At 47.6% G+C, this 27261-nt stretch overlaps 1 protein-coding gene and 2 long non-coding RNA genes across 4 annotated transcripts in view; 1 reads left to right on the plus strand and 2 right to left on the minus strand.

Moving 5' to 3' along the window:
• The window catches only part of LOC120094777 (uncharacterized), an 11921-nt gene extending 6420 nt beyond the window's left edge, over positions 1–5501 (plus strand). The window contains exon 3 of the long non-coding RNA XR_015629905.1: positions 5250–5501. This is a non-coding gene — a long non-coding RNA (uncharacterized LOC120094777). The remainder of the gene's footprint in view (positions 1–5249) is intronic.
• LOC148003907 (uncharacterized) lies at positions 1730–5906 on the minus strand. The gene is made up of 3 exons (XR_015629906.1): positions 5675–5906; positions 3885–4007; positions 1730–3232 (listed from the first exon to the last, which is right to left on the minus strand). It is a non-coding gene; the product is annotated as an uncharacterized LOC148003907 (long non-coding RNA).
• A 4781-nt stretch (positions 5907–10687) lies between these two features.
• Positions 10688–25006, minus strand: Myl12b (myosin light chain 12B). Of its 2 annotated transcripts, none has more exon segments than NM_017343.3 (4): positions 10688–11441; positions 12549–12710; positions 14427–14625; positions 24939–25006. In NM_017343.3, coding segments are annotated over 3 exon segments (519 nt in total). In that variant the 5' UTR covers positions 14611–14625; positions 24939–25006; the 3' UTR covers positions 10688–11268.
• Between the last annotated feature and the right edge of the window lie 2255 nt (positions 25007–27261).

Here is a 27261-nt window from a genome sequence, read left to right on the forward strand (position 1 = left end):
AACAAAAACCAAACCAAATAAAAACCTTGCCTGCACGTAAGGCTCGGGAAACCTTACAGAAAAGGAGGCAGAAAGGTTGTAAGAGCCAGAGGGTTAAGGAGCTTGTGTCCCCCTAATCACTTCAGACGCTACACCCGCCGAGTCTTACCGACAGTGACTGCCCAAATGTGAGATCAACATGGAGGACGCCAAAAGATAAGCCAAAGAGAACACATAAGAATTTGGGGGCCTGAAAGCAGCCTTCCTGCCCACTGGGAGACCCGTGTGCTTGCAAAGATGTGGGCTAAAGTTGAAGTGAGAGCGTTGAAAATAATGAGCTGAGTGAAGGTAAGAAGTAGCCGGCCGCGCACCACCCGAAGCCCACGCCTGCTTCCTCTCCCCTTGCATCTGGAGTAAGGGGAACGGGGTTCGGGTTCGTAGGGAGGTCAGTGCGCAGGTCAGCTCATTCCATCATAGGCACGGTCAACAGCAGAGAGTAGTAAGTGCATGCTTGGTGCTTAGCTAGCCTTCAAAGTTCATACAGTCCGGGACCCCAAACCAGGGATTATTACCTCCAGCTTTCTGTGTGTTTCTCAAAGCTTCGTCATCGGAGTTCCCAAATGATGCTCCTAGATGCACATCTGTACTTCAAAGTCCCAGTAGCAAAGCCAAGTGCTCCGACCTGCTACACTACCTCTCCTCAAAATGAGGTGACAAGTGGGATTTCACTACTTTACGTTAAGAGAAGAGCTACTCTAGGGAATTTCTTTTTAAGTTTACGGAGTCTTGTGAAATATGTTGTTTTGCTGGGATGGCTATGAAATATATTTTTTTTTTTTGGTTCTTTTTTTCCGGAGCTGGGGACCGAACCCAGGGCCTTGCGCTTCCTAGGTAAGCACTCTACCACTGAGCTAAATCCCCAGCCCCTGTTTTGTTTTTTAAAATGAGAAATGCGGGGTTGGGGATTTAGCTCAGTGGTAGAGCGCTTGCCTAGGAAGCGCAAGGCCCTAGGTTCAGTCCCCAGCCCCGAAAAAAAAAATGAGAAACGCAAGTACAACTTGCAAAATTTTAAATTGAAAACCTGATGAACCTGAGTTGAATCCCCTGGACTCACATGTTAGAAGGAGAAAATTTATCCCCACAAGTTGCCCTCTGATCTGACCTCCACGTGCATACTGTGGTGCACCACACACACACACACACACACACACACACACACACACACACACACACATATACACACACACACACCATTCATAGTACATTGGTAGCCCTTCCAGTGCCTTGTGGACTCTGCTTTAACATCTGGCCAAGGGGGCATATCTTACCGTCATTTCTGACTTTGGTGATGCAGGGAGCCCAAAGGAGGGAAGATGCCCTTGGCCTGGCTTAGCCCACTCAGCCATCATCTGCCAGCCCTCACAGCCAAGGACCCCAGAGTTTGCCAGCCCTCTTCAGCCACTAGGAGATAAGCCATTTTGTTACATCCCTCCAGTTCATGAAGAAAGTAGGACAGTGTCTTTGTGTTTTCTAAATCCAAAGTATCTTTTCAAAGAAAAGTGTACCAACAAGACTTAAAATTGAGCTATGTTCTGATTATATCTAAGTCAAGCGGCAAAGGGGCGAGAGTGTCGGACGCATGGCGCTTAGGCAATAAAGAAGGGAGAACTCACAGCAAAAGCCGTGTACATGAGAAAATGGCTATGCGCTGAAGAGATCAGCAAAGGTATTAGCAACCTTCACAACTGAGGAGAGTGTAGAAATGTTTATTTAGTTTCTAGAAAATTGCCTGTTTCCTCTTTGTAACAATTTGATTACATCCATATGTCTTCCGCCCCGGCCCAGTCTGCCACCTTGAGGGGCCAGCTCCCTTTGTAGGTCCTTCCCAAAGCAGCCATCTTAGACTGGCCTAGGGTTCTACCTCGTCTGTCCGCTGCTCTCCCTCCCACCCTCACCCTCATCAGTACGCCATGGACTTCCAGACAGCTAGTGTCCCGAACTGCCTGCTCTAATCCTCGAGCCTGTTAGATGAAAGGAGTTTCTGTTCTTGTTGGGTTAATGTTCTGGGAAGAGACTTTTAACAGACTCGTGGGTAAGGTAGGAAAAAAAAAACATCAGACTGTGGTACAGATTAAGAGGATGTTGGGGGTAAAAAAAAAAAAAATCTCCGTGTTCTCTTCTAGTTAGGAACCAACACACAAAATGGGGAAGGAAAGAGGCTCAGACACAACAGACCTTTTGGGTTAGGGAGGAGTTTCTCAGAATCACTGATTAAAGTTGGCAGGCAGAATAGTTTTCTAAGATTGCTCTGTTTCTATAGACAAAAGCAGGCACTGTTTCCCAGTGCCTCTGTGTCTGGAAGTTCTTGTCCTTCTTATATTAAAGGTTCAGGTTCTGTCATGGTTTTCAGATAGTAAATGCCCCCTACAGGCCCTTGTGCTGAGAGCTTAGCTCCTAGCTGTTGGGGATTGTTTTGGAAGCTTCTGGAAACTTTAGAATATAGTATCTCCTAGCTGAAGGAATATGTCACAGTATGGATTTGAAAGTGATACTTGGGGAGCTGAAGGGGTTTGCAACCCCATAAGAACAACAATACCAACCAACAGGGACTAAATCACCATCCAAAGAGTGCACATGGACAGACCCATGGCTCCAGCTTCATGTGTAGCAGAGGATGGCCTTGTTGGGCACCAAAGGGAGGAGAAGCCCTTGGTTCTACCAAGGCTGGATCCCCCAGTGTAGGGGAACGTCAGGGTGGGGAGGCGAGAAGGGTTAAGTGGTTGGATGGGGAAAAGGGGATAACATTTGAAATGTAAATAAAAATATATCCAATAAAAAAAAAAGAAAAAGAAAATGATACTTGATCCCCAGTCCACAAAAAGAATTAACATAGGCCCAGCAGGGCAGTGGTAGCAGGTGCCTTTAACCCCAGCACTCTGGAGGTAGAGGCAAGTGGATCTCTGTGAGTTTGAGGCCAGCCTGGTCTACAGAGTGAGATCCAGGACAGCCAAGGATACACAGTGAAACCTTGTCTTGAAGACAAATAAAAAGCAACAAGAAGAAAAGAAGAATTAACATAGGCTCAAAAGTTGTAAAAAAAAAAAAAACAAAACCCTTTTTATGCAACTCAAATGTGAAACTTAAGGGCAATTTCTTCTTCATCATCTTCTTCATCATCACCATCATCACCATCATCACCATAAGTCAGCAGCTCTGCGGTTGGGTAGGCAAGCCAGTCCCACCTCCTGATAGACTGAGAAAACAGAGAACACAGAGGCCAAGAGACCAATGAAGAGCTTGGAGTAGGAGTTCTGCTACAACTGGCTGTGACATTGCAAGGGAGAGCAGGGGGCACTGGGTCATTAGTCTCATCTGAGAAGTGGGAGTTGCTTTCCTAAAATGCCTTTTAGCAAACAGACTCCCGCTCCCAACTATGAACAGACTACCACAGACATTTCCAAACCTGTGGCTATTGTGGAAACTTGATCTGTGGCTTTATGTTACATTCTGGTCCAGTTCTTAGGGTTGCCAAGGTAACTGACCAGCACGGAGGCCAACAATGGAACTTCCGGAGGAAATAGGTGTCATTCTCCAGCAAGCAGATTTTCAAGAGTAGCTTTGACAGCCTCCTGGGGTGTTACACATTGCAACTCAATAACAGCTGTCTTTCACACTGATAAACTAGGACAACAGCAATTGACACTACATTGCTCTGGGCAAAAAAGTAGCTTCTCTCTCTCTCTCTCTCTCTCTCTCTCTCTCTCTCTCTCTGTGTGTGTGTGTGTGTGTGTGTGTGTGTGTGTGTGTGTGTGTGTGTGCCTGCACACAGTGCATGGAAAAAGGTTATTTCCATGCAAGCAAAGCATGGGAAAAGGTTATCTGGGAATCTATAGTCAGCCCCTTACACGAGCTGAAGTCCGTTTGCACTGAGGTGATTAGGAAAGAGCAGTGTAGGGAAGCGTCCGGATGTATTTTCACGGAGTCCAGGAGAGGAAACAGATTTCATCATACTCCTTTGGAAGGGGGATCTGAAAGGAAGCATTGTGCCCTGAGAACCCAAGACAGCAGACGCAGGACTGGAGGGATTAGGACTTCCTGAAGGTATGTCCAAAACGATTTCTCATATTTAAACATGAACATGCCTACTCATATTCATTCCACAGAATATTTCCATCCCCACCCCACCCCCCAGCCAAACACTTTCAGGTCTTTTATTCATTTGGTATTTTTCTGGCATCATTCTAATGATATTTCCAGGAGATGGGGAGTTGGGGGAGGAAATAGCAATAAAAAGAAGCTGTCTTACAAGCTATTTGTGTTGTCTTGAGACATTTAGGTTGGATGACTTGTTAGAGTACATTGCATAGAGCTATTAAACAGATGCTGCTCGAATTTTTTGAGGCAGAAAAATAAGGCATAATTTTACAACACAATTTCACACACATCTACCGGCTTGTGGTCTCTGCGATAGATGTGATAATGGCAAGAATGATAAAGACTTGCTCACATGTTCACATGACCATGGGACCAGAAGTGAATGAGGTGGGACCTGCCTGCCAGCCCAAGGAAACTGGGAGATTTAAGGTCAGGGGATAGTTTGAGCCCAGGATTCTCAAAGACTGCAGAGCTGGATTCTGGAACTTTCTAATCACTTAACAAATATTTATACATGAATTGATGGTGGATGAATGGAAGGAAGGGAAGGAGGAAGGAAAGAAAGAGGTAGGGAGGAGGAAGAGGGAGTGAGGAGGAAGAGGGAGTGAGGAGGAAGAGGGAGGGAGGAGGAAGAGGGTGGGAGGAGGAAGAGGGAGGGAGGAGGAAGAGGGAGTGAGGAGGAAGAGGGAGGGAGAGGAAGAGGGAGGGAGGAGGAAGGTAGGGAGGAGGAAGAGGGAGTGAGGAGGAAGAGGGAGGGAGGAGGAAGAGGGAGTGAGGAGGAAGGACAGGGAGGGAGGAGAAGGGAGGAGGAAGGACAGGGAGGGGGACGGAGGAGATAGGCACTTGCTATGAGTTCTCATAAAAATCAAATCCCAGAAACTGCTCCCTAAATCTGGAATGCAGAGACGCATGAATTTCCTGTAGGGACTTTGCATGAAATTGTCCTCTAAAGAACTCTTGACAAAGTGGGGCCAGTGCTCTGAAGTCAGACTGCGAGCTACTTAGGGAATGGTTTACTACAGTACCAAGAATAATAGTGACACCTAGTGACACTTCCAGTTATCGTCTCTAAACAACTGCGCTTGACAACTGTGTTTTGGTTTTTGGTTTTAAAGGAAAGCTCCACTGAGACCAAGTACAAAGGCGACAAGTGTATTCTGTGATCGCCACCATCTTTTCAACCCGAGAAGTCTTTCTTCAAAACTGTAGTATGTGGGCCAGCCTGGTCTATTTACAGAGTGAATTCCAGGACAGCGGCACCACACAGAGAAACCCTGTCTTGAAGAAAAAAACAAAAAATGAAACAAACTAACAACAAAAGAAAAGAAAAAACTTCAATCTGTAATAAACTTCCACATCCTCTTTCAGTTTCTGAGTGACACTCTCTCGGGATCTCTCCGCCCTAAGTTCTTCAACAGTTTCTACATTCAGATTCCAAGGCTTGTGCTCATACATAATGCATAACATTTTTAAAAAATTTAGTATTACTTACCAGTTTGGGTGTTTCGTCTGCATGTTTGCCTGTTCACCATTTACGTACCTGGTGCCCTAGGAGGCCGGAAGCGGGAGTTGGATCACTTGGAACTGGAGTTATGGCGGTTATGAGGCTCCCTTCATGGTGTGCTGGGAAGTCAAACCTGCAGCCTCTGTATGAGCAGCGAGTGGTCTTAACAAGGAGCCATCTCTCCAGCCCCTGTAAGGCATAACATGATAACTTATCACGCTAAACAGTAATACATGCATGGATCATGCTAAGAGCTCGGACACGTCATGAGCACCTTACTGGGTCGTGCTGCCAGATCACGGAAGGCGGGGGCGAGCTGAGGGTTGCTCTGAAGAATGCCTGAGAAGCATTCTAGGAAAGATCTGAGTTCAGGAAAAGGGGTTAAAGGTCCATACTGAGCCCAGGGCAGCTTTTGCCCCAGGCTGCCACCTATTCCTCCCTGAGAGATTTTATCAGTGCAAGATAATTTCTGTCTGTCATAGTTTTTCTCCCTGAAGCCTTCCAAAACCTCCTGTTCCTTCTCAATCCTCAGCCCCTGTTCAGATTAAGGTGGCACCGCCTGGCCTTGAGTCTCCTGCAGGGAGACTGCAGATACGTTTGTACAATTTTCCTTTTCTTTGTCTATTGTCAGTCTAGCCCAGTGTCCTGGCTGGTTTTATGATACAAGGTGGTCATTGAGGAGGGAGCCTCAATTGAGAAAATGCCTCTATAAGATCAGGTTGTAGCAAGCCTGTAGGGCCTTTTCTTAATGAGTGATCCATGGGAGAGAACCCAGCCCATTGGTGGGTGTTGCCACACCTGAGTTTTCATCTAAGTTTATAAGTAGGCTGAGCAAGCCATGATAAGCAAGTCAGTAAGCAGCAGCCCTCCACGGCCTCTGCATCAGCTCCTGCCTCCATGTTCCTGCCCTGCTTGAGTCCCGGACCTCATCACTTTTGACAATGAACTGTTATGTGGAACTGTGAGCAAAGTAAACCCTTTGCTCCCCGAGATGCTCTTTTGTCTTTAGAGTTTCATCACAGCAATAGAAACGCTGACTAAGACACCCAGCCACTCACGTTACTGAGCTCTCCACTTCCCTCTAACTGAAGAGCGTCTTTTTTTTTTTTTTTTTTTTTTTTTTTTTGGTTCTTTTTTTCAGAGCTGGGGACCGAACCCAGGGCCTTGCGCTTCCTAGGCAAGCGCTCTACCACTGAGCTAAATCCCCAACCCCGAAGAGCGTCTTGATTAGACTGTAGGTCCCAACTGTTTAATCAGGAAGTTGTAGGCTTGATGTTTTTGTCAGGAAGGTCAGAAGCTAGATTCTGTCCAGCAAGCAGGATGACGTCTGTAGTTCAGTCTTCTTACCCAGAAGACGAGATGACAGTGCACACACTACCCAGGACAAAATGTAACGACGGAGGCTTCTATAACACACGACTGGTGTCTTCTCTGCTCATCACTTTCCTGGGCCACACCCACTGCGCTCAGACCACAGCCCCATGCTTACTAGCTAGCTGTGCTTCCCTGAGAAGCCACTCCTATTCCTCAATTCCTCTTCTGTACAAACTAAACCATAAAAATACCAGCCTCAGAGGGCAGCAGTGTATCATGCTTAGTACAGAGTGATACCAGAAATGTTGGGGTCCCTCCTTGGGGGCTCTCAGTTTCATTAATAAAAGGATTTAAGGGGCTGGAGAGATGGCTCAGTGGTTACGAGCACTGACTGCTCTTCCAAAGGTCCTGAGTTCAATTCCCAGCAACCACATGGTGGTTCACAACCCTCTGTAATGGGATCTGATACCCTCTTCTGGTGTGTCTGAAGACAGCTACAGTATAATAAATAAATAAATAAATAAATAAATAAATAAATAAATAAAAATTTTAAGAAGGATTTAAGAACAGATTCATAGGAGAGCTTAAAGGCAACTTTATTAGTTTAATATAAGAACCCAGGGAAAGCAGGCTGGTAAACCCCAGACAGCTGCCTGGAAGAGTCTAGAGAAGAGAAACCACATGAGTTCAGGCCACATGGAGATGAGTCCTGTGGAGGACAAGCAGCCACAGGGCAGAGGGGGCAGCTTTTGAGAAAGGGTAAGGAAGCCCCAGAAAAAGCACACTTGTGTTCTGGCCAGCATCCAAAGGGGAGACAGAAGAGAAGGAAAAGGAAAGGTTGTGTCTTCCTGAGAACCAGGGCCGAGGAAAAGCAGGCAGACCTGGCAGAGCCTAAGGACAGCTCAGCAGCAGCAGAGCAAGGGGATTCAGGACAGGAAAAGTACAGTATCTCACGGTATTTACCTCTTTAGCACAGCTTAGGGTGGGCCTGCCTTCCTGAGGGTTGGACCTTTGGCCAAAGGATTGACCTGTCCAACTGGATTAACTTCTGTTTGTGTCTGTGACAGGGTCTCACTGTGTAGCCCAGGTTTGCCCGGAAGGGACTATGTGGACCAAGCTGGCCTAGAACTTGAAGTGATCCTACTCTCTTTGCCTTTGACATCACCCCTGACTCTTTTCTTCTTGACACTTTGTATTTATGTGTCTATGTGTGCATATATCTACGGAGGCTGAAAGTGGGTATAAGGTCCCCTAAAGTTGGAGTTACAGGTAGTTGTGAACCACCACATGTTGTTGCTGGGGACTAGACCCCAATCCTCCACGAAAGCAGCAAGTCTCCAAACCATCTCTCCAGTACCCTGGACTAACTCTTAAGACAGGAGACAGTAAGTGGTAGTGGTGATCAGCTTTAATCCTAACACAAGGATGCAGATCCCTGAGTTCAAGGCCAGTCTGGTCTACAGAGCAATTTCTAGGACAGCCAGGGCTAGCTACAGAGAGAAATCATTTCAGAAAACCTTCCACTCACAAGGTAGTGGTAGTGGTAGCAGCTGGAGAGATGGCTCCATGGTTAAGAGCACTGTTTGTTCTTCCAGAGGACCCAGGTTCAATCCCAGCACCCACATGGCCCTCACATACATGCAGGCAGGCAAAACACCAACAATGTACCTAAAGTAAAACATTTAAAGTCATTAAAAGAAAATCAGGAATCAATGGCACGTGTCCACCTAGAGTCAGATTCTATTTTTTTTTTCCTGTAACAATAGAAAAATACTCAGAACATTCTATTTATTCATACAGGGTGTAGCCCAGGCTAACCTCTAATACTACATACCCAAGGTGAGCTTCAACTTCAGATCTTCCTGCCTTTGCCTCCCCAGTGCTGGGATCACAGGCCTGTGCTGCCATGCTTGTATTTTCATGAGGTGTTGATGGAACCTGAGGCTTCATGAGTAAATACCAGGCAAGAGCTCTACCAGTGAGCCACGTCCTCAGGCCCCTCTACGACATTTAAGAGGTTTATAGACACACATACCATAGGATCTCAAAGAAGGCAGTGTTAGATTTTTCAACACCAAGGTTATTTATTGGACATTGATTTTGTTTTGTTTTAAACATTGAAAGTACCTCCTGGCACCCTACACCAGTCCTTCCAATCTGGCCTAACACGGCACAGCTAGACTGGAGGTCAGTGGGCCAAGGACAGCCGTGTCTGCGTTAGCCCAAGCCAAGTGACTGCATCTCTGGGTGCCATGGTTCTCTAGGTGGCTTGGCTTCTTTGTTGCCTGTACACGACAGCCACAGTGAGTTTCTCAAGCACAAATCATGTTTTTCTCTCCTACCTACATCCATGAGATTCCCTATCTGGATTCTACACTTGAGTTGAGATCGTCCTCATGTTGTTACTGCCACCGTGCCTTGGGAGAGGTTGGCTCCTGTGAGTCGGCCTCTGTACATGGACCCCTTGTTAAGCAGACCTCAATGGGGCCATACTTCCTAAGAAGCGTTTTCTGTTCACTTTTCATCATGCGATGGTTTTTTTGTCACCACACAGTATTTATGTGGCCTCCCCTCTCCTGTCTGTCAGCAGCACTTACAAGAGCTTGCTGGGCAACGGTCACTAGATGAACGGCTTGGTGTCTACTTCGGCCTAGTCTTAATCACATGACCAACCGCTTGTGATACTTTGTGGTGAAAAATGGAAACAGGAATGCTTCTCAGTCACATTACCGTTCTAGATGGGAGCTTCAGCTTTTCTCAGTGAGAAGTAGTAACTGTTCCTTTCGCAGAGTCTGAACACCTATCGACTGCTGTCCATGCCCCCCTGTGCCCAACAGCTGCCTCATTTACATGTCTGAAGAGCCCAGTAAGAGAAAGCACCCAGGGTGCTGCACCAAGCTACCAGTGAGCAGTGTGCATGCTGACTTAGGCAACACTGATCAGAAGGAAAAGTAGCTGTCACATCAGGCTCCCCCTCTAACAGTCTACCTATCTCTCCTTCCCTAGGTCTACACTGTGACCCTCCTTCCCTAAGTCTACACTGGGGAGGTTTGAACAATGGACCTCGCATATGCTCAGCACGTGAGATGCGAACCACACCCAAGCCTGTTTAGAATCTTGTCTTCCGTTTTCTTCCTGAGGCAGAATTTTGTGAAAAGAAATTTTTCAATCATTTTACACCAAGATGATTTTAGATGTCAGCAATGACTACTGAGTGCTGCCCCAGCGTGAAGGAACGCGTTGGCACTTTCGGCTTTCTGCAGACTTTGGCTCCGGTACTGTGAGCGCTGGAATTATTAAGTCAGAAAGGCAACTCTCACCAACTCTGCTTCTCTGGGCCCAGCACTCACTCCCACCCAACCTACAGAACAGGCTGGGGTGTGGCTGATACAGCAGGCTAAGGCCCGGGTTCAACCCTCAGCATCCACAGGGCCCACAGGGCCGTGAGAATCCAACTCCTCAAACTCTAAGAACCAGGCAGCAGAGGAAACCTTCACGTATCCAGAATTACCTATGTCCTCACCACCTTAGATCAATCAAATATTTGTTTTCCTAGTCGGCACTCTATACTTAGCTTTAGTGGCATTTCCCTAGAAGATACAAGATCAAAGGTGTAACTAGCTCTTAAGGATGCTAAAGTGTATTTAAAAGTTCTGAAGACGTGTTATAAAGTCTGAATTAAAAAAAAAAAAATGTTGGAAGCCTGAAGAAAGGAGTACCCCAAACTATCACTCATTTGTTTTATACTCCACTTGAGTCAGCATAATCTTTATTTCAAAATAACATTTTTATTATATAAAAATGTAAAAAAATCCAGCAAAACCAGAAATGCCGATATATTTTCCTGGGCTTTCACATTGGTTGATTTTTTTATTTGCATCTCATTTTCAGTACAATTTACAACATTGTCCCCATTCCAGTCTGATTATACACATGCTAAGTGGCAGAAAGGGTCTGGAATAAATACATTAAAAAAGAGGAAAGGCTGTGAAACTAAGTGGCCCGCAGTAGGTCCTTAGGGGGTTTGGGGGTGGGGCTGTCTGAGAAACCAAGTGGTACACAGTAGGTCCTATGGGAGGGGGTGTCTGAGGGACAAAGTGGCACACAGTAGGCCCTATGGGAGGGGGTGTCTGAGGGACTAAGTGGCACACAGTAGGCCCTATGGGAGGGGGTGTCTGAGGGACTAAGCGGCACACAGTAGGCCCTATGGGAGGGGGTGTCTGAGGGACAAAGTGGCACACAGTAGGTCCTATGGGGTGCGTGTCTGAGACATGAAGTGAATAAGGAAACTCAACAGGAATGTCAGCTGCAGCTCTTCAGTCATCTTTGTCTTTCGCTCCGTGCTTGAGGATGCGCGTGAACTCGATGTAGTTGAAATTGCCCTTTTTGTCGATGGGGGCCTCCCTGTACAGCTCATCCACTTCCTCATCTGTGAAGCGGTCACCCATGGTGGTCAGCAGCTCCCTCAGGTAATCCTCCTGGATGGTGCCTGGAGGGCAACAGAGGGCGGGCTCTAGGCACAACTCCACAAAGATAGCTTACTCTCCTCAGGCTACCACACTCTTCCCAGCCACTCCAGAGCACTCTACTAACACTAAGTGATTTTTTAAACGTGGCAAAATGGAGAGATGGCTCAGTGGTTAAGAGTGTAGGCTGCTCTCCTCAAGGACCTGGGGTTCGACTCCCAGCACCCACAACCATTTAACTTCACTTCCAAGGAGCTTATGCCGCCTTCTGGCCCCTGAAGGTGCCAGGTGTGCACAGGCCTCCCCGCCACACACACACACACACACACACACACACACACACACACACACACGCACACACGCACATAGCCATAATACTTACGACACAGAAAACCAAAACTTGTAAAAACCACAGTATAGAAACACAAAGTCAGGCAAAAATTAAGAGGGGGCTGCCTTCTAAAATCAGGTAAAAATTAGTAAGTGGCTGCCCAGAACAAGAGGCAGTGTCACTCACAGCTAGTGCAGAGACAGCCTCAAGCCAGGACTGGGGGGCGGGGATACCAAGGTGACATGTGAGACCCAGCAGGAGGTTTGTGCATTAGAAGAGGAGAAATGACTGAAGGAAGGATGGGGAGAGGACAGTGAAACTGGAAAGAAAGGCTTTTCACACCGAAATGTGCTTTTCCAGAGGGGCAGAAAAACGGAGACAGAAACAGCAGAGCCCTAGGTGGCCCAGAGACATAGAACATTGAGTGTTCACGCTATGAACCCTGCTTTTCAGAGAAGCCAGGGTTTCATGGTCCAAGCCCATCTAACGGACCCTAGACACTTAGGATCATGTTAGGAAGCTTGAAGTCAGATTCAAAGGTGAACTGGACAGGCGAAGTTGTTTCATGACCTACAACAGATCTATGGCCAGGCCATTTCTGGTTCTACTGCCACATTTTAAAATAACAGGATTGGTTAGTTTGGTTTTAACCCAAACAAACAAACAAAAAAAACAACAAAAAAAACACAAAACAAACAAACAAACAAAAAAAACCCCACACACATTGAAAAAATGTCCCAAAATATACTCCATGTACTGTAAGGTGAGGTTGGACGGATGCACACAAGTGCAGCATTACCTGTGGCTTCCTCATCGAAGCAAGCGAAGGCGTTTCTGATGACGTCCTCTGGGTCGGTGCCGTTCAGCTTCTCTCCAAACATGGTGAGGAACATGGTGAAATTGATGGGGCCCGGGGCCTCGTTCATCATGGCGTCCAGGTAGGCGTCGGTGGGGTTCTTCCCTGTGAGGGCACACATATTTTTAAAAGGGTTTTATTACAACATGCAATACACATGATACCGCGTGCGTGGAGGTCTGAGGGCAACTTAGGTGGTTCTCTGATTCCACAAGTGTTCTGGGGAGCCCTCGGGCATAAGACAAACGCCTTTCTGTACTGAGCCATCTTGCCAGCTTCTTCATTGATTTTCATTAAAAAACAAAGAAAGAAACAAACACCCCGAACTCTCAAACTTCGGCAGGAAACACCACGGCGTCACATGTTGAATATTGATTCTACATTGGTTCATCAAGGGTTGTCTCAATACCAGCTATTAAAAGAAAAACCAGCATAAATGTTTCCAAGTATGGTACAGTTGCCTATGGATTGGTATGCTTCAAAACTCTAAGATGAGCACCCGAGTTAAAACCGTTAGGCCAGCTTGGGACTGGCAGCTTATTCTGAAGGATACTACAGAAAGCACTGTCAGCCCAAGTGCTACTCTCCTGCCTCGCCCTTCTGTGTGCTGAGGGAACTGGACTGCTCACAGTAAAGAGAAACCCTGATTTCAGCTCCCGCTGAGAACAAGCAGCAGTCGGAGAACTCCCTGACAGCGAAGGGGGGACATCCACAGAGCCCTGCACAGGAAAGGTCTTGGGGAAGGGTTTTGAAAATCGGTTCACCTACGGGTCTGGAGAAACCTGGAATTGAAACCCAGTATTCCAGACACCAAGCCTGGTGCCATCTGCCCTATACAGCCTCTTGTGAAAAGGACCGGCTAACGTCAGTGTCTCAAAGGCCCCTTCAGACGTGGAGCCTACACACTCGAAAAGGGTGTGTTGATAGCATCTCGGATCCAAGGCGACATCTCAAGAATTATACTAGACTAAACGGTAATGGCCAGCCCACCTAGAATCCGCCCACTACACCTGCTCAACTCGCCTGTAGTGACAGAGCCACTGAACACATGGAAACTGGCAAAAAGGCCACTTTCCCATGTGTAGATCTCACCTGACTCTCTTGCAGCATTTGGGACAGAGGGCAGGGGGAATGACTGTAACCTGGAGATCAATGGATTGACTGTGTGTGCATGCGCTCATGTGCGTGTATACATGTGTGCGTGTGTGAGTGTGTCTGTGCGTGCTCGCACGCTCGCATCCATCAGAACTGTGGCGCACTCGTAGAGGATTGAAAACAACTTCCAGGAACCAGGCCTCTCACGCTGAGCCTGTCACCAGACTTGGCAGCATGCACCTTTACCTGCCAAGCCATCTTATCAGCCCCATTTATAGTTTTTAGAAAAAAAATTAAACTACCATCTCTCGGTCTCTCCGAGCATTATTATGGAAATCTTTTCTTCCTGGGGTCCATTTTGAGTAGAAGCCACCCTTCCTTCCTTCCCGGACAACCACTGTTAGCTACAAGTGGTACCTCTTTGTTCATGACCTGTCCTCTACCACAGGCTATCACCCACTGTGTATTATTATTAGCTGTATTTGTTACTGCGACTCCTGATCTCTTGCACCTAGCCAACATCACGCACGCACGCACGCACGCAGACACAGTCTACTCAGCTAACAGGAAAATACCTGCCAAGTCCCCACCCTGCAGCTGAGCCCTGCTCCTTATCAGGGCACCGCCCACACCTGAGAGCTTCTCAAAGGTCCTGAGGAACAGGGGTTATGACAGAACAAGTGACCCAGAGGTGGACTATCACGGGGGAATGCACAGAAAGGCTACCCAGAGACGCGAGCATGTCGTGTAGGTCCTCCTTGTCAATGAAGCCGTCCCGGTTCTGGTCGATCATGTTGAAGGCCTCTTTGAACTCCTGGATCTGGGACTGGTCAAACATGGCGAACACGTTGGACGTTGCGCGCTGAGGGCGCTTTTTGGTGGTCTTGGTCTTTGCTTTTTTGCTCGACATGGTGGCGGTTCAAATCTGAAAATAAACAAACGAAAACAATGCATAGTACGTAAAGCGAGAGGGGCATACACATCTAAGACAGATAAATAAATAACAGATAAATAAATAAAAACCTTTCTCTTTCTTTTTTTATATCAGGGGTCTCATTGCGTAACCCCGGCTGGCCTGGAATTCAAGTTGCATGCCCAGCTAGAGTAAAAATATCCTAATAAGGAAATTTGCTTTGAGAGGGTAAGACTAAGCATGTCCAAGCTTTATTTCCAACATGACCATTAAGGTGGATTTTAAATGACAGAATTTATCAAGTAACTTTGCATCACATTTCACAAGGCTAATTTTTTTTGTTTCATTTGTTTTTGAGATGAGGTTTCCTCTATGTAGCCCTGTCTGTCCTACAACTCACTCTGCCTAAAAGCGTTGGGGTTAAAGTTGTAGGCCACCACCTCCTAGCAAGACTAATTTGAGATTTACCTTTTATTTTTAATTATGTGTGTATGTCTGTGTGTGGGAATGTGCACGAGCGCAGTGCCCACGGAGGCCAGAAGAGGGCGATGGAGCCCGGGAGTTGCAGTTACAAGGCCACTGTAAAAGCTCCCAAGACTGATTTTTATCATTGGAGTTTATAGGAACAAAGTATCTATTACAGTGCATGGTGAGAACCCAGTGGATACTGTAGGCAGCACTAGGGTAGCCAGACACAGTGCTCACCTTTAAAATACATCATCTAGACCCACTTTCCTCTTAGACTTCTGAGCTGTCCCTGTGTTTCCACCGTTTGACAACTTCTGAAATTCAGCATCTTCCCAATCATTCCTAGAGATTCCGTAGGTGGCTTGGGTGTTACCCTCCACTCTGTTCACAGACATCAGCAATTTAACTGGCAAACAGGATAATCCCCCCCCCCCGCCCTCCCCCTTTTTGCATCTTATTTTTTAACCCAATAGGGCTTCATGTAGTTCAGGCTGGTCTTGAATTTGTCATTGGCTAGGTAGGTCATCGCTGATAACTTAAACTCTTGGTCCTCTTACTGGTCTTTTGAGTGTTGGGATTATAGGCATGGTGCATGCCCTGGCTGCATTTTAAACAATATTAGTAAATTCATGATGATGCTTTGGTTGATGACCGAGTATACGATGGTGTTAAGCCACATGGTCTTGTTCTGCAGCAAGCTATCCTACCTGGTTTTATGTGATCATGTATGCTGTCTGCAGAGCAATGAGACCACCTAACAAAGCTGTTCTCAGACTCCATCCCCATTACTAGACAACGCACCACTGCGAATGGAGCACAATACTGTTGGCTTTGGAGTTAGAAGCCAAATTAAAAATCTAAGTCACAGACGACTAGCTATACATCACGTGAAATCTCACAAATATCAGGCCTGTTTTTTTAACACATATGTTTGAGCCTTTATTATTCTTATGTGTATGAGTGTAGCCTTCATGTATGTCTGTACACATGCTGTTTCTTAAGAAACCCACCTTTGAGCACGGTTGTGTATACCTTTAATCCAAGCATGGTCTACAGAGTGCGTTCTAGAACAGCTGAAGCTACAGGGCAAGATCCTGTCTCAAATAAAAAGGAAACCCAACACACACACACACACACACACACACACACACACACACACACACACACTCCATAACATACACACCAGCTGAAAAGCAAGTAAAGTTGTATCAAAAATGATGAGGAGCCCGGGTCCAGAGTAAACGTCCCCTCCTGCGTGCCTTCTGAGAGAACTATCTTGGCTTCCTCTACATTCTCACCTCTGAAGTAGAAACTTATGCTTTCTTTGGACAGTCAGTTGTGTCGGATGGCGTTCTGCTGGGGCAGACACGTGAAGGAGCATATCGCTGAGGCAGACACAGGTGAAAGGATTCATAATGAGGGATTCTTCGCTAACAACACACACTATTGGTTCACCTTACATTTTGTAGCTGAGCTCCATTTGTTATGACTCCACAGAGTGAAAGGCACCAAAAAACTTCTGAGGGTGCTCTGGTGGCTTCTCGTTGCTTCTGTGGACTCAGGCTGACTGGCAGAGTGATGTCAGCTCATACAGACTCACGTGCTGAGGCAAGGCCCATGGAGGACATGACGTTTGGACGAGTAAAGCAGGACTCAATGGACAGTTATGAAGGCTTGCTTGCAGAGCTGGCTTTGCAAAGCTTCTTTGGTCTCAAGTCGTTGTCTTTGCTGATCTTTACTTCATTGAGAGGCTGGGCAACGAACTTCTCCTGGAGTCCCTGCTGGTCCTGCCGACTGGTTCAGCGGAGGCCTGGCTGTTTCTGCTGGGTCGTGCCCGCTCTGCTCACTCTTCTGCTGCCCCGACACGACTGAACTGGGCTGCTGATATATTTGTATTTGCGAGCGGCTCGAGCTGCCTCTGCTGAATCCTGTGAACCAGACTGATTTCCTGATAACGCAATTGGGTTTGCTCCAAAGAACAATTTCTAAACTGGTTCACGCCCCCATGTCCTAAATAACCTTTCTCTTCCATAAGAGCACTGGTGGGTGGTGGGCTAGAGGAGAAGTTGAGAGAAAAGTATATGCCTACTCACCCCCCACTCACTCCTCAGCCCTCAGCAATGGCCTGGAGCCCACAACCTCAGGAAGTCTTTCTTCAGGGCCTGCACTGTACTTGACGCTGTGGGCTATGGGAACGCCGCCCTCCACTGCAGCCTTAGTTCTCCTACTTCCAGGATTCGCCCACCGCAATTTCTTCTGCTCCCATCTCCCACCACCGCCAGACACCCAGGTTTCCCATGTCCTGTTTCTGACAGGGTTTCACTATGCATCCCAGGCTGCTGTAGAATCCTCCTGCCTCTGCAGTGTTCGGGCTCTGGGCTTGCACCTTCACCCTGAGCTGAAGATTCACATCCAGCTGTCAAGGCAACAAGCCCATTTTGGACATCCCACAGACACAACATCAACATGCTGGAAACTGGAAACAGAATCCATTATCCCCTCCCTCAGCTTCCCCAGCCTTCAGCCCCCCAACTCTCCTAGTCGGGAAGCTACGAGTCAGTCTCTCTAAATCTCTCCCTGGTAAACAGTCCTCAGATGTGTTCCTCTGCCTCATTCCTGTCACCACGGGACAGCCCACCTCCATCTTGAGGCAGCTTCTTCAGATCCTACCTCTCCGGAGCCAGTATCAAGCATGTACCACCACACTTTAAAAAACAAAAACAGATTGTGTGTGCCCACACATGTACATGTATATTGGTGACAGCATTTGAGAATTGGTTTCCTCCCATCATGTGGGTTCAAACACAGGCTGTCTGTCAGACCTGGCAGAAAGGGCCTTTATGCAGACGTTTTGTTGGCCTCATGCACAACCATTACACACACACACACACACACACACACACACACACACGCACGCACGCACGCACGCACGCACGCACGCACGCACGCGCGCGCGCGCGCGCTCGCTCACTCTCTCTCTCTCTCTCTCTCTCTCTCTGGAGGGCAGTGAACACGAGTGGAGAAAGTTAAACAGCCTGGCATTAGATGAAGCTTCCTGCCTTCGGAGTGAAGCAGCTGAAGCCCAGACAGTAAATAACCCCCGATGTGTGGAGAGGCTACCTTAGTAGGCACACTCAAACCCTGCTGAGGTAACCTCTCCACACACGCACCCCACCTCTTTCCCGCTAACCTCTCTTCTAGCTATTGTCGCTCACTTAAAACTTTTCAGAGCTTTCAACAGACGTGAGCACGGGTTTCTGAGCGGTGATTCTCCTCTGCATTCACATCATGTGAGTCCAAACTACGGCGGAGAAAGCATGTGGACAGTCCGACTGCACCAGGAGCGACTGACAGGAGAAGCCAAAGCCTGGACTGATCGTGCGGTGAGGCAGGTCAGATGTGGTTAACAAGCGGCAACACCTTCTATCAGCCATGATTTAACAGAGAAACCTTTATGCTCAACTATTAATGAAAGTGCTTTAGGAGGAGGGAATGCCTTACCCAGCCCCCTACCCTTAGACTTCAGTCACTTGCAGCCAGGGATGAAACTATTTACAATAAATCATAGCCCAGGATGTAAATTACCTTTAACTAAAAATCAGAAGGCATTTCCTCCTCAAACACTGTGGTTTTTCTCTGTACCCCTAACACAGTGAACTTGGGGATTCTCGTGATGCTGGCTCATACTGTGGGCGGGGATGCAGGAAGCTGGCTTCACGGGCGACATAAATGTCTGATATCCAAGTCATAAACTGGCAGAAATCTGTTGAGTCTCATCGTGCCTGCCTGGCTTCTTCAAGCTTGGAGCACATGCCGCCACCGCCCAAGGATCCCAACGTCCCTTTGATGCTCCCCCAAGTATCTGTCGACACCATGGGCCAATAAACACTGCCCTTCCAGCATCGTGCTCCAGTCACCTCTCAAGTTTATTAACAAAGCTGATGCCTGAGCCTTAGTCCAGCCTAACAGGAGGGAACGTAGGGAGTTGAAGCCAGTTCAGCTCTGAAGATACACCAGGCTGGAGCTGGAGAGTTGGGTTCATTAAGGACACTTGTTGTTCTTGTGGGTGACCTGGTTCGATTCCTAGCACTCACATGGAGTCTCACAACTGTCTGTAACTCTAGTCCCCCGGGATCTGACACCCTCTTCTGACCTCCACAGGTACCAGGCGCAATGCATAGATGTACAGACGTACACAAGGCAAAACACTCATAAACATGAAATAATTAAATATGCACTAGGCATCTCCAACGTACAGTTAAGGTTGAAACCACTTAGTCCACACTGGCTGTATGCGTGTTCAGCTTCCCCTGGCTTTTCAAAGTTGGTCAGTATGGGAAAGAGGAGATACAGGAGGCCTGGGCTCTAGTTCCAGGTCTGACACCGGCAGGTGTTTGGCTTCTGGCTACTTTAGCTACCTCGTTCCTCTCATCCATGCAGGGAGTGACTCGAGGCCTAGGAAGATGGCTCAGTTACTGCTTAGCCTTTGAGCATAAGGACTAGAGATGGAGCTGAGAATCCATGTCTAGAGACACATGCAGGCCACCGGAGATGGTCGCAAAAAGAGGGCAAAAACACCTAAGGGATGACACCAGGGATAGCCCTCTGGCCCCCACATGTATGAGCGCACGCACTTATATACACGTTAAGGGGCAACTCATAGCCAATAGTTGGCAGATAGCAAATTATTTGCAGTCTGCAGGAAGGTTTGTTTAGTAGCCCCCAAGATAACCTTTAAAATATTAAAAAATTAGCTTGCTAATTTTATTTATTTATTTATTTATTTATTTATTTATTTATTTATTGTCTGTGAGTACACTGTTTTCTCTCTTCAGACACACAGGAAGAGGGCACTGGATTACATTACAGGTGGTTGTAAAGTCACCATGCGGTTGTTGGGAACTGAACTCAAAACCTCTGGAAGAGCAGTCAGTGTTCTTAGTCCCTGAGCCATCTCTCTAGCCCTTGTCAATTTTTTTTTAATGGTTCATTTTACTTAAAGCTCCGAATTTCAGAGATCCTGAACAAGTGCAGAAGGAATCACCAGATTAGCACTCACAGATTCTTGGGGCAGCCAGTACTATGAGAAATATGCGCCCTACATACTACCACCACCCCCCACCCTCGCCTACGTTTTGCTACCTGTATGGTTCTTGATGGCACTGAAACTCTATGTCCCCTCTTGCCAAGGTGGTCGTCGGGTTCCAAGACGACCCTCAACAGCTGTCACTGTGCAGTCACTGAAAGTGGAGGGTGGACCCGAGTGAGCAGAGTGCATTGTGCAATGATGTTGGTTGATGGTTACAACAGACATTGCATCCCCTGCTTGCTCTGTTGTGAGTCAATCTGCCGATGCTTGCACCAGATAGCAGGGAACTGAGGCCTCCAGCAAAAGCCAGCGGCAACAGGCCATCCACCTGAGTCAGCCACACTGGACACAATCCCTTCAGAAGAGGACAAGCAAGGCTAAACTGCTTGGAGGTTCCTGGTTTTTAAAGAATAGAATTTATTGGCTGGGTGTGGTGGCACACACCTCTGATCTCAGCACTTCAAGTTCAAGGACAGCCTGGTCTCCAGAGTCAAGTTCCAGGACTGCCAGGGCAGGTTATAAAGACCTGTCTCAAAACCAAAACTATCAGCAACAGAGGCCCCTACCCTGCCAGGTATGCCTTATAGGTACAGAAACAAAGTTAAAAGCTCTTTGTTATGTATCCACTGGAAAGCAGCACTTTGTTCTGTGAATTCTTTAAGAGTGACTGGAGGAAACATCTTTGTTTCAGCCTTCAAGCCACAGAAGTCTACAAAGTTCAAAAGGATCCACCAGGTGACTGGGGAATTTTCTACTTCTGGTAAAAGGAAAAAAAAAATGTGACTACGATAGTAGGCTCTCCCAGATATGTCTCCCACTCACCACTACCATCCTATCTCATATTCCTCTACTGCTGTGCGGGTTTTTCTTGCTTTCTAATGACAGCTTCCTTCAAAGTTCTATCCTTGGACTTGCTTAAGTGCTGGTTGAGAAAATGTCTATCTCAAAGGTGCCACTCAAGGTGGGTGTGGCACTCTCCAGCCTAAGGTGAGAGGGATAGCTGCAGGTTCGAGGCTAGCCTGGGCTACATAGTAAGTCCCCAGTCACCCTGGTTTCAGAGTGAGGTTTTGTCTCAAAAACTGAACCACACAGCACAAGCCCCAAGATCTAAAAACAAAACTCGCCACTGATTGTTGGTAGATTAAGGAGAAAAGGGTGGAACTGGTTCTGTGGGCCACGGAGTTGTAAAACAATCAAAGTTTAGGGGCTGGAGAGATGGCTAGTCAAGAGTGCTCACTGATTTTGGCAGCTGAGATACGGGGGCGGGGGTGGGGTGGGGGGTGGGGTGTGCAACCAGGGAATTTTGATTTGTGAACAGATTCACAGGAGAAGCCGCTGAAGGTGGGAATCACAGACTGGCTCCAGGACAAAAACTAAGGTCTTTTAAATTCCATTTTGTCTTTTCCTATGTGTGTCAAAATCTAGAAATTTCACAGGGATTCTCCCGTAATCACCATGGACAAGATTACTTATTGTTGAATGACCGGATACAAGACCAGTTTGAAGGCAGCAATCAGAAAGGGAATTCCATATGTATATAATATATCTATATATTATATATATTATATATATTATATATATAAAATCAAATTAAAATGCTTCAAAATTAACCTCACATGCTTAATGACAAATAATTGGTTTTATGTTACATACGTAGTTTTTTTTAAATTCCATAATTATCTTTCTTTTAACGAGCCAAACACGATTTTTATGACTTTCCTTCATGTCGGGCAAGTCTGCTGATATATATTTTCACACTCAACCACAGACACTACTGTTCTCGCTTCTCCCTTACAGGAGTTCTGTCTGGGTGTCCCTGACTGTCAACTCTCTGCCCATGCAATAACCCAATTAAGTTATAAATGTTAACATCATTGCAGAAAGTCCCCGAGGTCAACTGTGTAGGCCACCCCACCCCCGTCCCAGGCCAATCTTGTTTGGATGTCTTTTCCTTTCTTTATTGAGACAAAGCCCAGTCTGACTTCAAACTCAGGAGCCTCCTGCCTCAACTTCCAGAGTGCTAACTCACGACCTTGAGCTGCTCTTTTTTTTTTTTTTGGTTCTTTTTTTCAGAGCTGGGGACCGAACCCAGGGCCTTGCACTTCCTAGGCAAGCGCTCTACCACTGAGCTAAATCCCCAACCCCCCTTGAGCTGCTCTTGTCCGAGCTTCTTTTAAGTCAAAAGACGAATGCATGCTTGTGTAGGTTTGACTTTCCTCAAACACGTTAGTCAGTGCCGTACACTTTATTCTTTTCTACTAGTGAGTAGGATGACATTGCCCAATAATCTACAAACACCTTTTCACAACCTTTCTACTTGGATTATAGTCTAAGAAGACTGGTTGCACATGGCAGGCACCAAATAAATACCCGGTAAGCAACAACATACACATAATTAATTTCTCCCCCACCACAAACAATATTGCACACACCAACGGTCACGGTGAGGTGTTGGATTTGAGCACCCCTAAAATAAGGCTTTGTTTTCCCCCCTAGAGTCTACCCATGAGTCAGCACACACTCAATCACTTCACAAAGCCCACCAACTAGCTACCCCTGGCTCAGTACCTGGAAGGAACATTAATAACTCAGGACAGGCTACAGGTGTACCAGGCACTGGGGCAAGCCTGACACATGCATTAATAATTAATCCTCACTGCAGCTTATAACACGGGTTCCGCTGTTGTATCAATTGTCAGACAAAAGCTAGGAAGTGGCAGAAGGAATACCAGCCACAGGACACGCCCCACCAGCCCCGGGTCCTTCGTATCAGCAGCTCCAAGTACCCACTGTGAAAACTTCAGTTGAAGCCATCGGCAAGGCCGATGTGTTCCTTGAGGTGAATGTGAAGTATGACGTTAAGGACACAGAACCAGAGAGGTGCCGCCTTTAAGGTCTCTCTGGACTCCCTTTCTCTTCCGAAGTCCAAGGGCCTGGTCATGGAAAGCACGCCCACAAAGAATGGAGTAGTTATGGCTACCTCCCTCTAATGTCTGGAAATAAGTCCAGAGGTGACACCACACCCAGAGTCTTAAGGGACGCCAGTTTACTCCTCTAAAAAGTCATATAATCTTCCTCTAAAAGTGTCGGGTGTGCTCCCCCACAACCTCTAATAACGAGGGTAACTAGTTTGCTAAGTCTCATTTATTCACCTGTCTTTCTCCCTCCCTTGTATACAGTGAGTTCCCAACACCCTTATCTCCTGTTGTATGGCTTCTGCCAGGTAAGGGGGGGACTCGGTGATCAAGCTTCAGAGGGAGGAAGGGAAATCTGCTTCGCCCACCATGTGGAACTTGTCAGAGAACAGTCAAAGATGCTGGTAACCAGGGTATATGAAAGTCATCCCTACACAGCTGTATCCTTCAACCTTGGGGACACTGGCTCCATCCTTGGCTTTCCTAACTTTGGTCAACCATCACCTGGGGATCTGTCCCTCAGAAGCTGCAGCTCCGTAAACTCAGCTTCCTCACTGCAACATAAACGAATACAGAAGCAGCCATCACAGAATTTATTTTATTTAACCTAGTATCCAAACAGGAAGAGCCATCAGGTGCCTGTGTGTGCGCCCCTCCCCCCCCTCTGTGTGTGTGTGTGTGTGTGTGTGTGTGTGTGTGTGTGTGTGTGAGAGAGAGACAGAGACAGACAGAGACAGAGACAGACAGAGTCAGAGACAGACAGTCAGAGAGAGAGAACGAGGAGTGAGCTCACAGAAAAAAATTGGTGGCACCATACGAATTCCTGAAGTGATCCCAGGGAAATGACACCATCTCTGAGTATCACTTTCTATAATCATAAATTAGAAGGGTTTTAGGACATAACTCTGTAAGGATTTATTGAATCAGAAAATGCTGTGATATTTCTCTAACACACAGGACTACAGCCAAGCCATCTTTAACAAAAGCTGTCAACCGGATCCCCTAAACATCCTTTCATCGTGTTACTTCCTCGTAGAGGATCCAAGCGACTCCCCAAGTCCTGTTACATAATTTTTCGTTTCTCATCGAGTTTTCAATACACCTATAAAAGAGGTCTAACTTGGCTAACTTCGTTATTTATTTATTTTTTTTATAGGTGGTAGCCCAGGGCCGCGTATACAAGAGCCCTACCCTAACTACCTTCCTCTTTCCCAGCTAGTATTCGTTATTGCTCTGCTCCCTTCGGGCTGATCTCCTGTGCTTCCTGTTCACAAGACACGACGCCCACCTTCTGAGCTTTTGCTCAGTACCCCCTAGCAGAGACCCACCAATTCCTTTTGTATCCCTTGCTCAATAAGTTCTCCATTCTTTTCAGCTTTCTTTGAATTGTCCTTCTCTAACAATGAACTACATCTTTGCAAGACCTAAGACACGGTAAGAATTTATGCAAATCGGCACATTTTAGCATTTACTAACCACGAACCCTAGTACCGGTTTCTGGTTTCCTCTGGCAGGAACCGTGCACCAGCCGGCTTCTCCTCCCCCAAAGCGTCTAGAACGGATGCGCCCAGTTGCGCTAACTCTCAGCTTGGACCTAAAGCCTGCAGACGCGGCAGGTGCGGGCAGCAATGCACCAGGTGTCAGTCATCGGATGTCGCAGGCCCTGTGCACACGGTCCCCGGGCCCTCGTTCGACCAAGGGTTCGCCAGCACAGGAACCACGCAGGGCCTGGTCCGGAGCCGCCTCCGCTCCGCCAGCCGATGGCCCCGCTGCCCGCAGGCTCCAGGCGCGGTCGCGCAGCACGAGGGGCAGAGGCGGTCAGGGGATGCCCCGCGGGGCCGAGAGCCACTCACCTGACCTGAAGCTGCACGCACAAGAGGACCAGACCGGCGACTGCAACCAGCGGAGGCTGCGGCGGGACAGTGGAGGCGCCGCACTTCCGGCCCGGGGGCGGGGCGGAAGGAGCACCGGCGAGCCCGGCGCGACCAACCGCGGCAGGGGGGTGCTGTGAACATTTTGAAGACTCCAGGGCCCGGCAGCCAGCGGCGGTGATTAACTTGGCTGCGCGGCCTGAGGAGCTCAGCCCAGATAGCCGTGAATACAGATTCCCCAGGTCCCTGGCACGGCATCCCCCTGCCGCAGCCGTCCCAGCCTACCGGCCTCCCCGGCACCCGGTGCAGGTCCCGCGGCCCTTCCGCATTCCCGGGCCGAGGGAGGAGCGCCAGCGCTGGAATTTGACCCGGGTGGGCTGGGAGCCGCCCTGGTTTGGGGGGTCCCCAGGCGCTGACAGAGGGCAGTCCGAGGTTGCCTGACTTAGCAGAGGGTAGCTGGCCCGGCTAAACTGAGTTTTAGATAAACAGTTTTCAAGAGAAGGAATGTAATCCGGAAGAGGGCGGCGGCTGAGCATTCTCCAGAGAGCACCACAAACACCCTCGCTTATTTGAAACTTCATTCCAGCCAGTGGCCTTTACTTTCTCCCGCCGGAGCTCATATTCTAGAAGTCTCATCAGAAATCCCATGTCAGACCCTGGTGGCTTCGATTCCAGCAATTAGGAGGCAGAGGCAGGATCTCTGTGGGTTGAAGGGCCAGTCTGGTATACAGAGCTAGTTCCGGGACAGCCAAGCTACACAGTAAAAAACCACTTCCCTTCCTACCCACCCTCCAAAACTCCTACAAGGTAGGAACACCATGCGTCTCCAGCACTGAGAAGACGTGTACTTTTGCACAGCAGTCCGTACAAAACAAATACAACTTAGGGGCAGCAAGATGGCCCAGCAGGTAAAGGTAGTAGGTTCTCAGGGCCCACAGAGAACAACCAACCCCTGCAATTTGTCTCTCTGAGCTCCGTAAGCAGACACCAGGGAGGGAATGTGCAGCCTCCTCCCCAAAGTAGTAGATAAACTGTAAAATAAAATAACCCTCCAAATCAATTGAGGCTGGTTTTAAATCTGCGCTTGAAAATCTGGGCTGGAATCGCGTAGGTCTGAGGTGGAGAGTAATTTGTGTTTTTAGTAGGTGCCAAGTGATGCTGATGCTGTTTCCGGTCGCAAGTGTTCTTTCCCTTTGATCCCCTTTGTCCTCGAAAGTCATTACTTAAATAATTATCATTCTTATAAAATTATGGCTCTTTTAGAGTTTACAGAAGTCTACTACTACTTCTTAAATCCTCACTCTAGGCAATGTAAGATCAGCTAATGAGCAGGACGTAGTGGCACTAGTGGCACACACCTTCAATCCTGACACCCCAGTGAGAGAACAGGGAAATTTAATAAGGCAAAAGTCCCTCTCAAAAAAAGAAAAAGAAAGAAACAAAAACAAAACCAGAGTACTTGCTATGCAAAATGAGGGCCCTAGTTTGAAGTCCCAGCATTGTGTAAGGGCCAGGCTACCTCTCTATGTATACAGGACTTCATCTCTAAGGATAGGCCCTTTATGCCCTCCTTCAGGATTCTTTTCAGGGACCCGCAAGCGAATCAAACAAAAATAAACTACAATTTGAATATCGGCTGCATCCACACACATCCCTTTTTCCACATCTCTAATTTCTGTAGCAAACTTAGAAGGAAGCGTTCCTATTTCAGATGAGGAAGGTGACATTTTAAAAATGTGAGGACGCGCAGGAGGGGCTTAGTCAACCACACCTAGCTCCAGATGGCTGCTGCTTTTTGATCATAAAAGCGCCATTATGAATAGCATTAATGCATTTTTATAAATGAATAAATAGGTCGACAAAGAGTAACTGGTCTGCCTAAGGCCACAAAGCCTTGAAGCTGCAAAACTGGGACTTGGAAATGCTGAAAGGTCTCACCGGCTGGTGGCAGCAGTTCAGGCCTTTCATCCCAGCACTAGGGAGACAAAAGCAGGCAGGGGCCAGCCTGGAGTTCCAGGACAGAGCTGCACAAAGAAAACCTAGGGGGAGGGATAAGAGTAGTGGAAAAATTTGATGCCAGAGCCCCAGGGATGCCGATTCCAGTGGGCTCCTTCACACTCCCTACACCTCTGTAGTTTGACACTACCCTCCTCCCTCCTAAAACTAGCATTCTCTGTTTTTGTGGCCTGTCTCCCCCCCCCCCCCCCCAAGTTCTCTAGTCAGTGTCTACCTAATCCTAAACTTCCTGTTGGTCATCAGTCTCCCATGTTTGGTAGAAAGAGGTTCCTTTCTCAGAACCCGAGCT

Source organism: Rattus norvegicus, chromosome 9 (assembly GCF_021556685.1).
Source record: "Rattus norvegicus strain SHRSP/BbbUtx chromosome 9, alternate assembly SHRSP_T2T, whole genome shotgun sequence".
Lineage (NCBI taxonomy): Eukaryota > Metazoa > Chordata > Mammalia > Rodentia > Muridae > Rattus > Rattus norvegicus.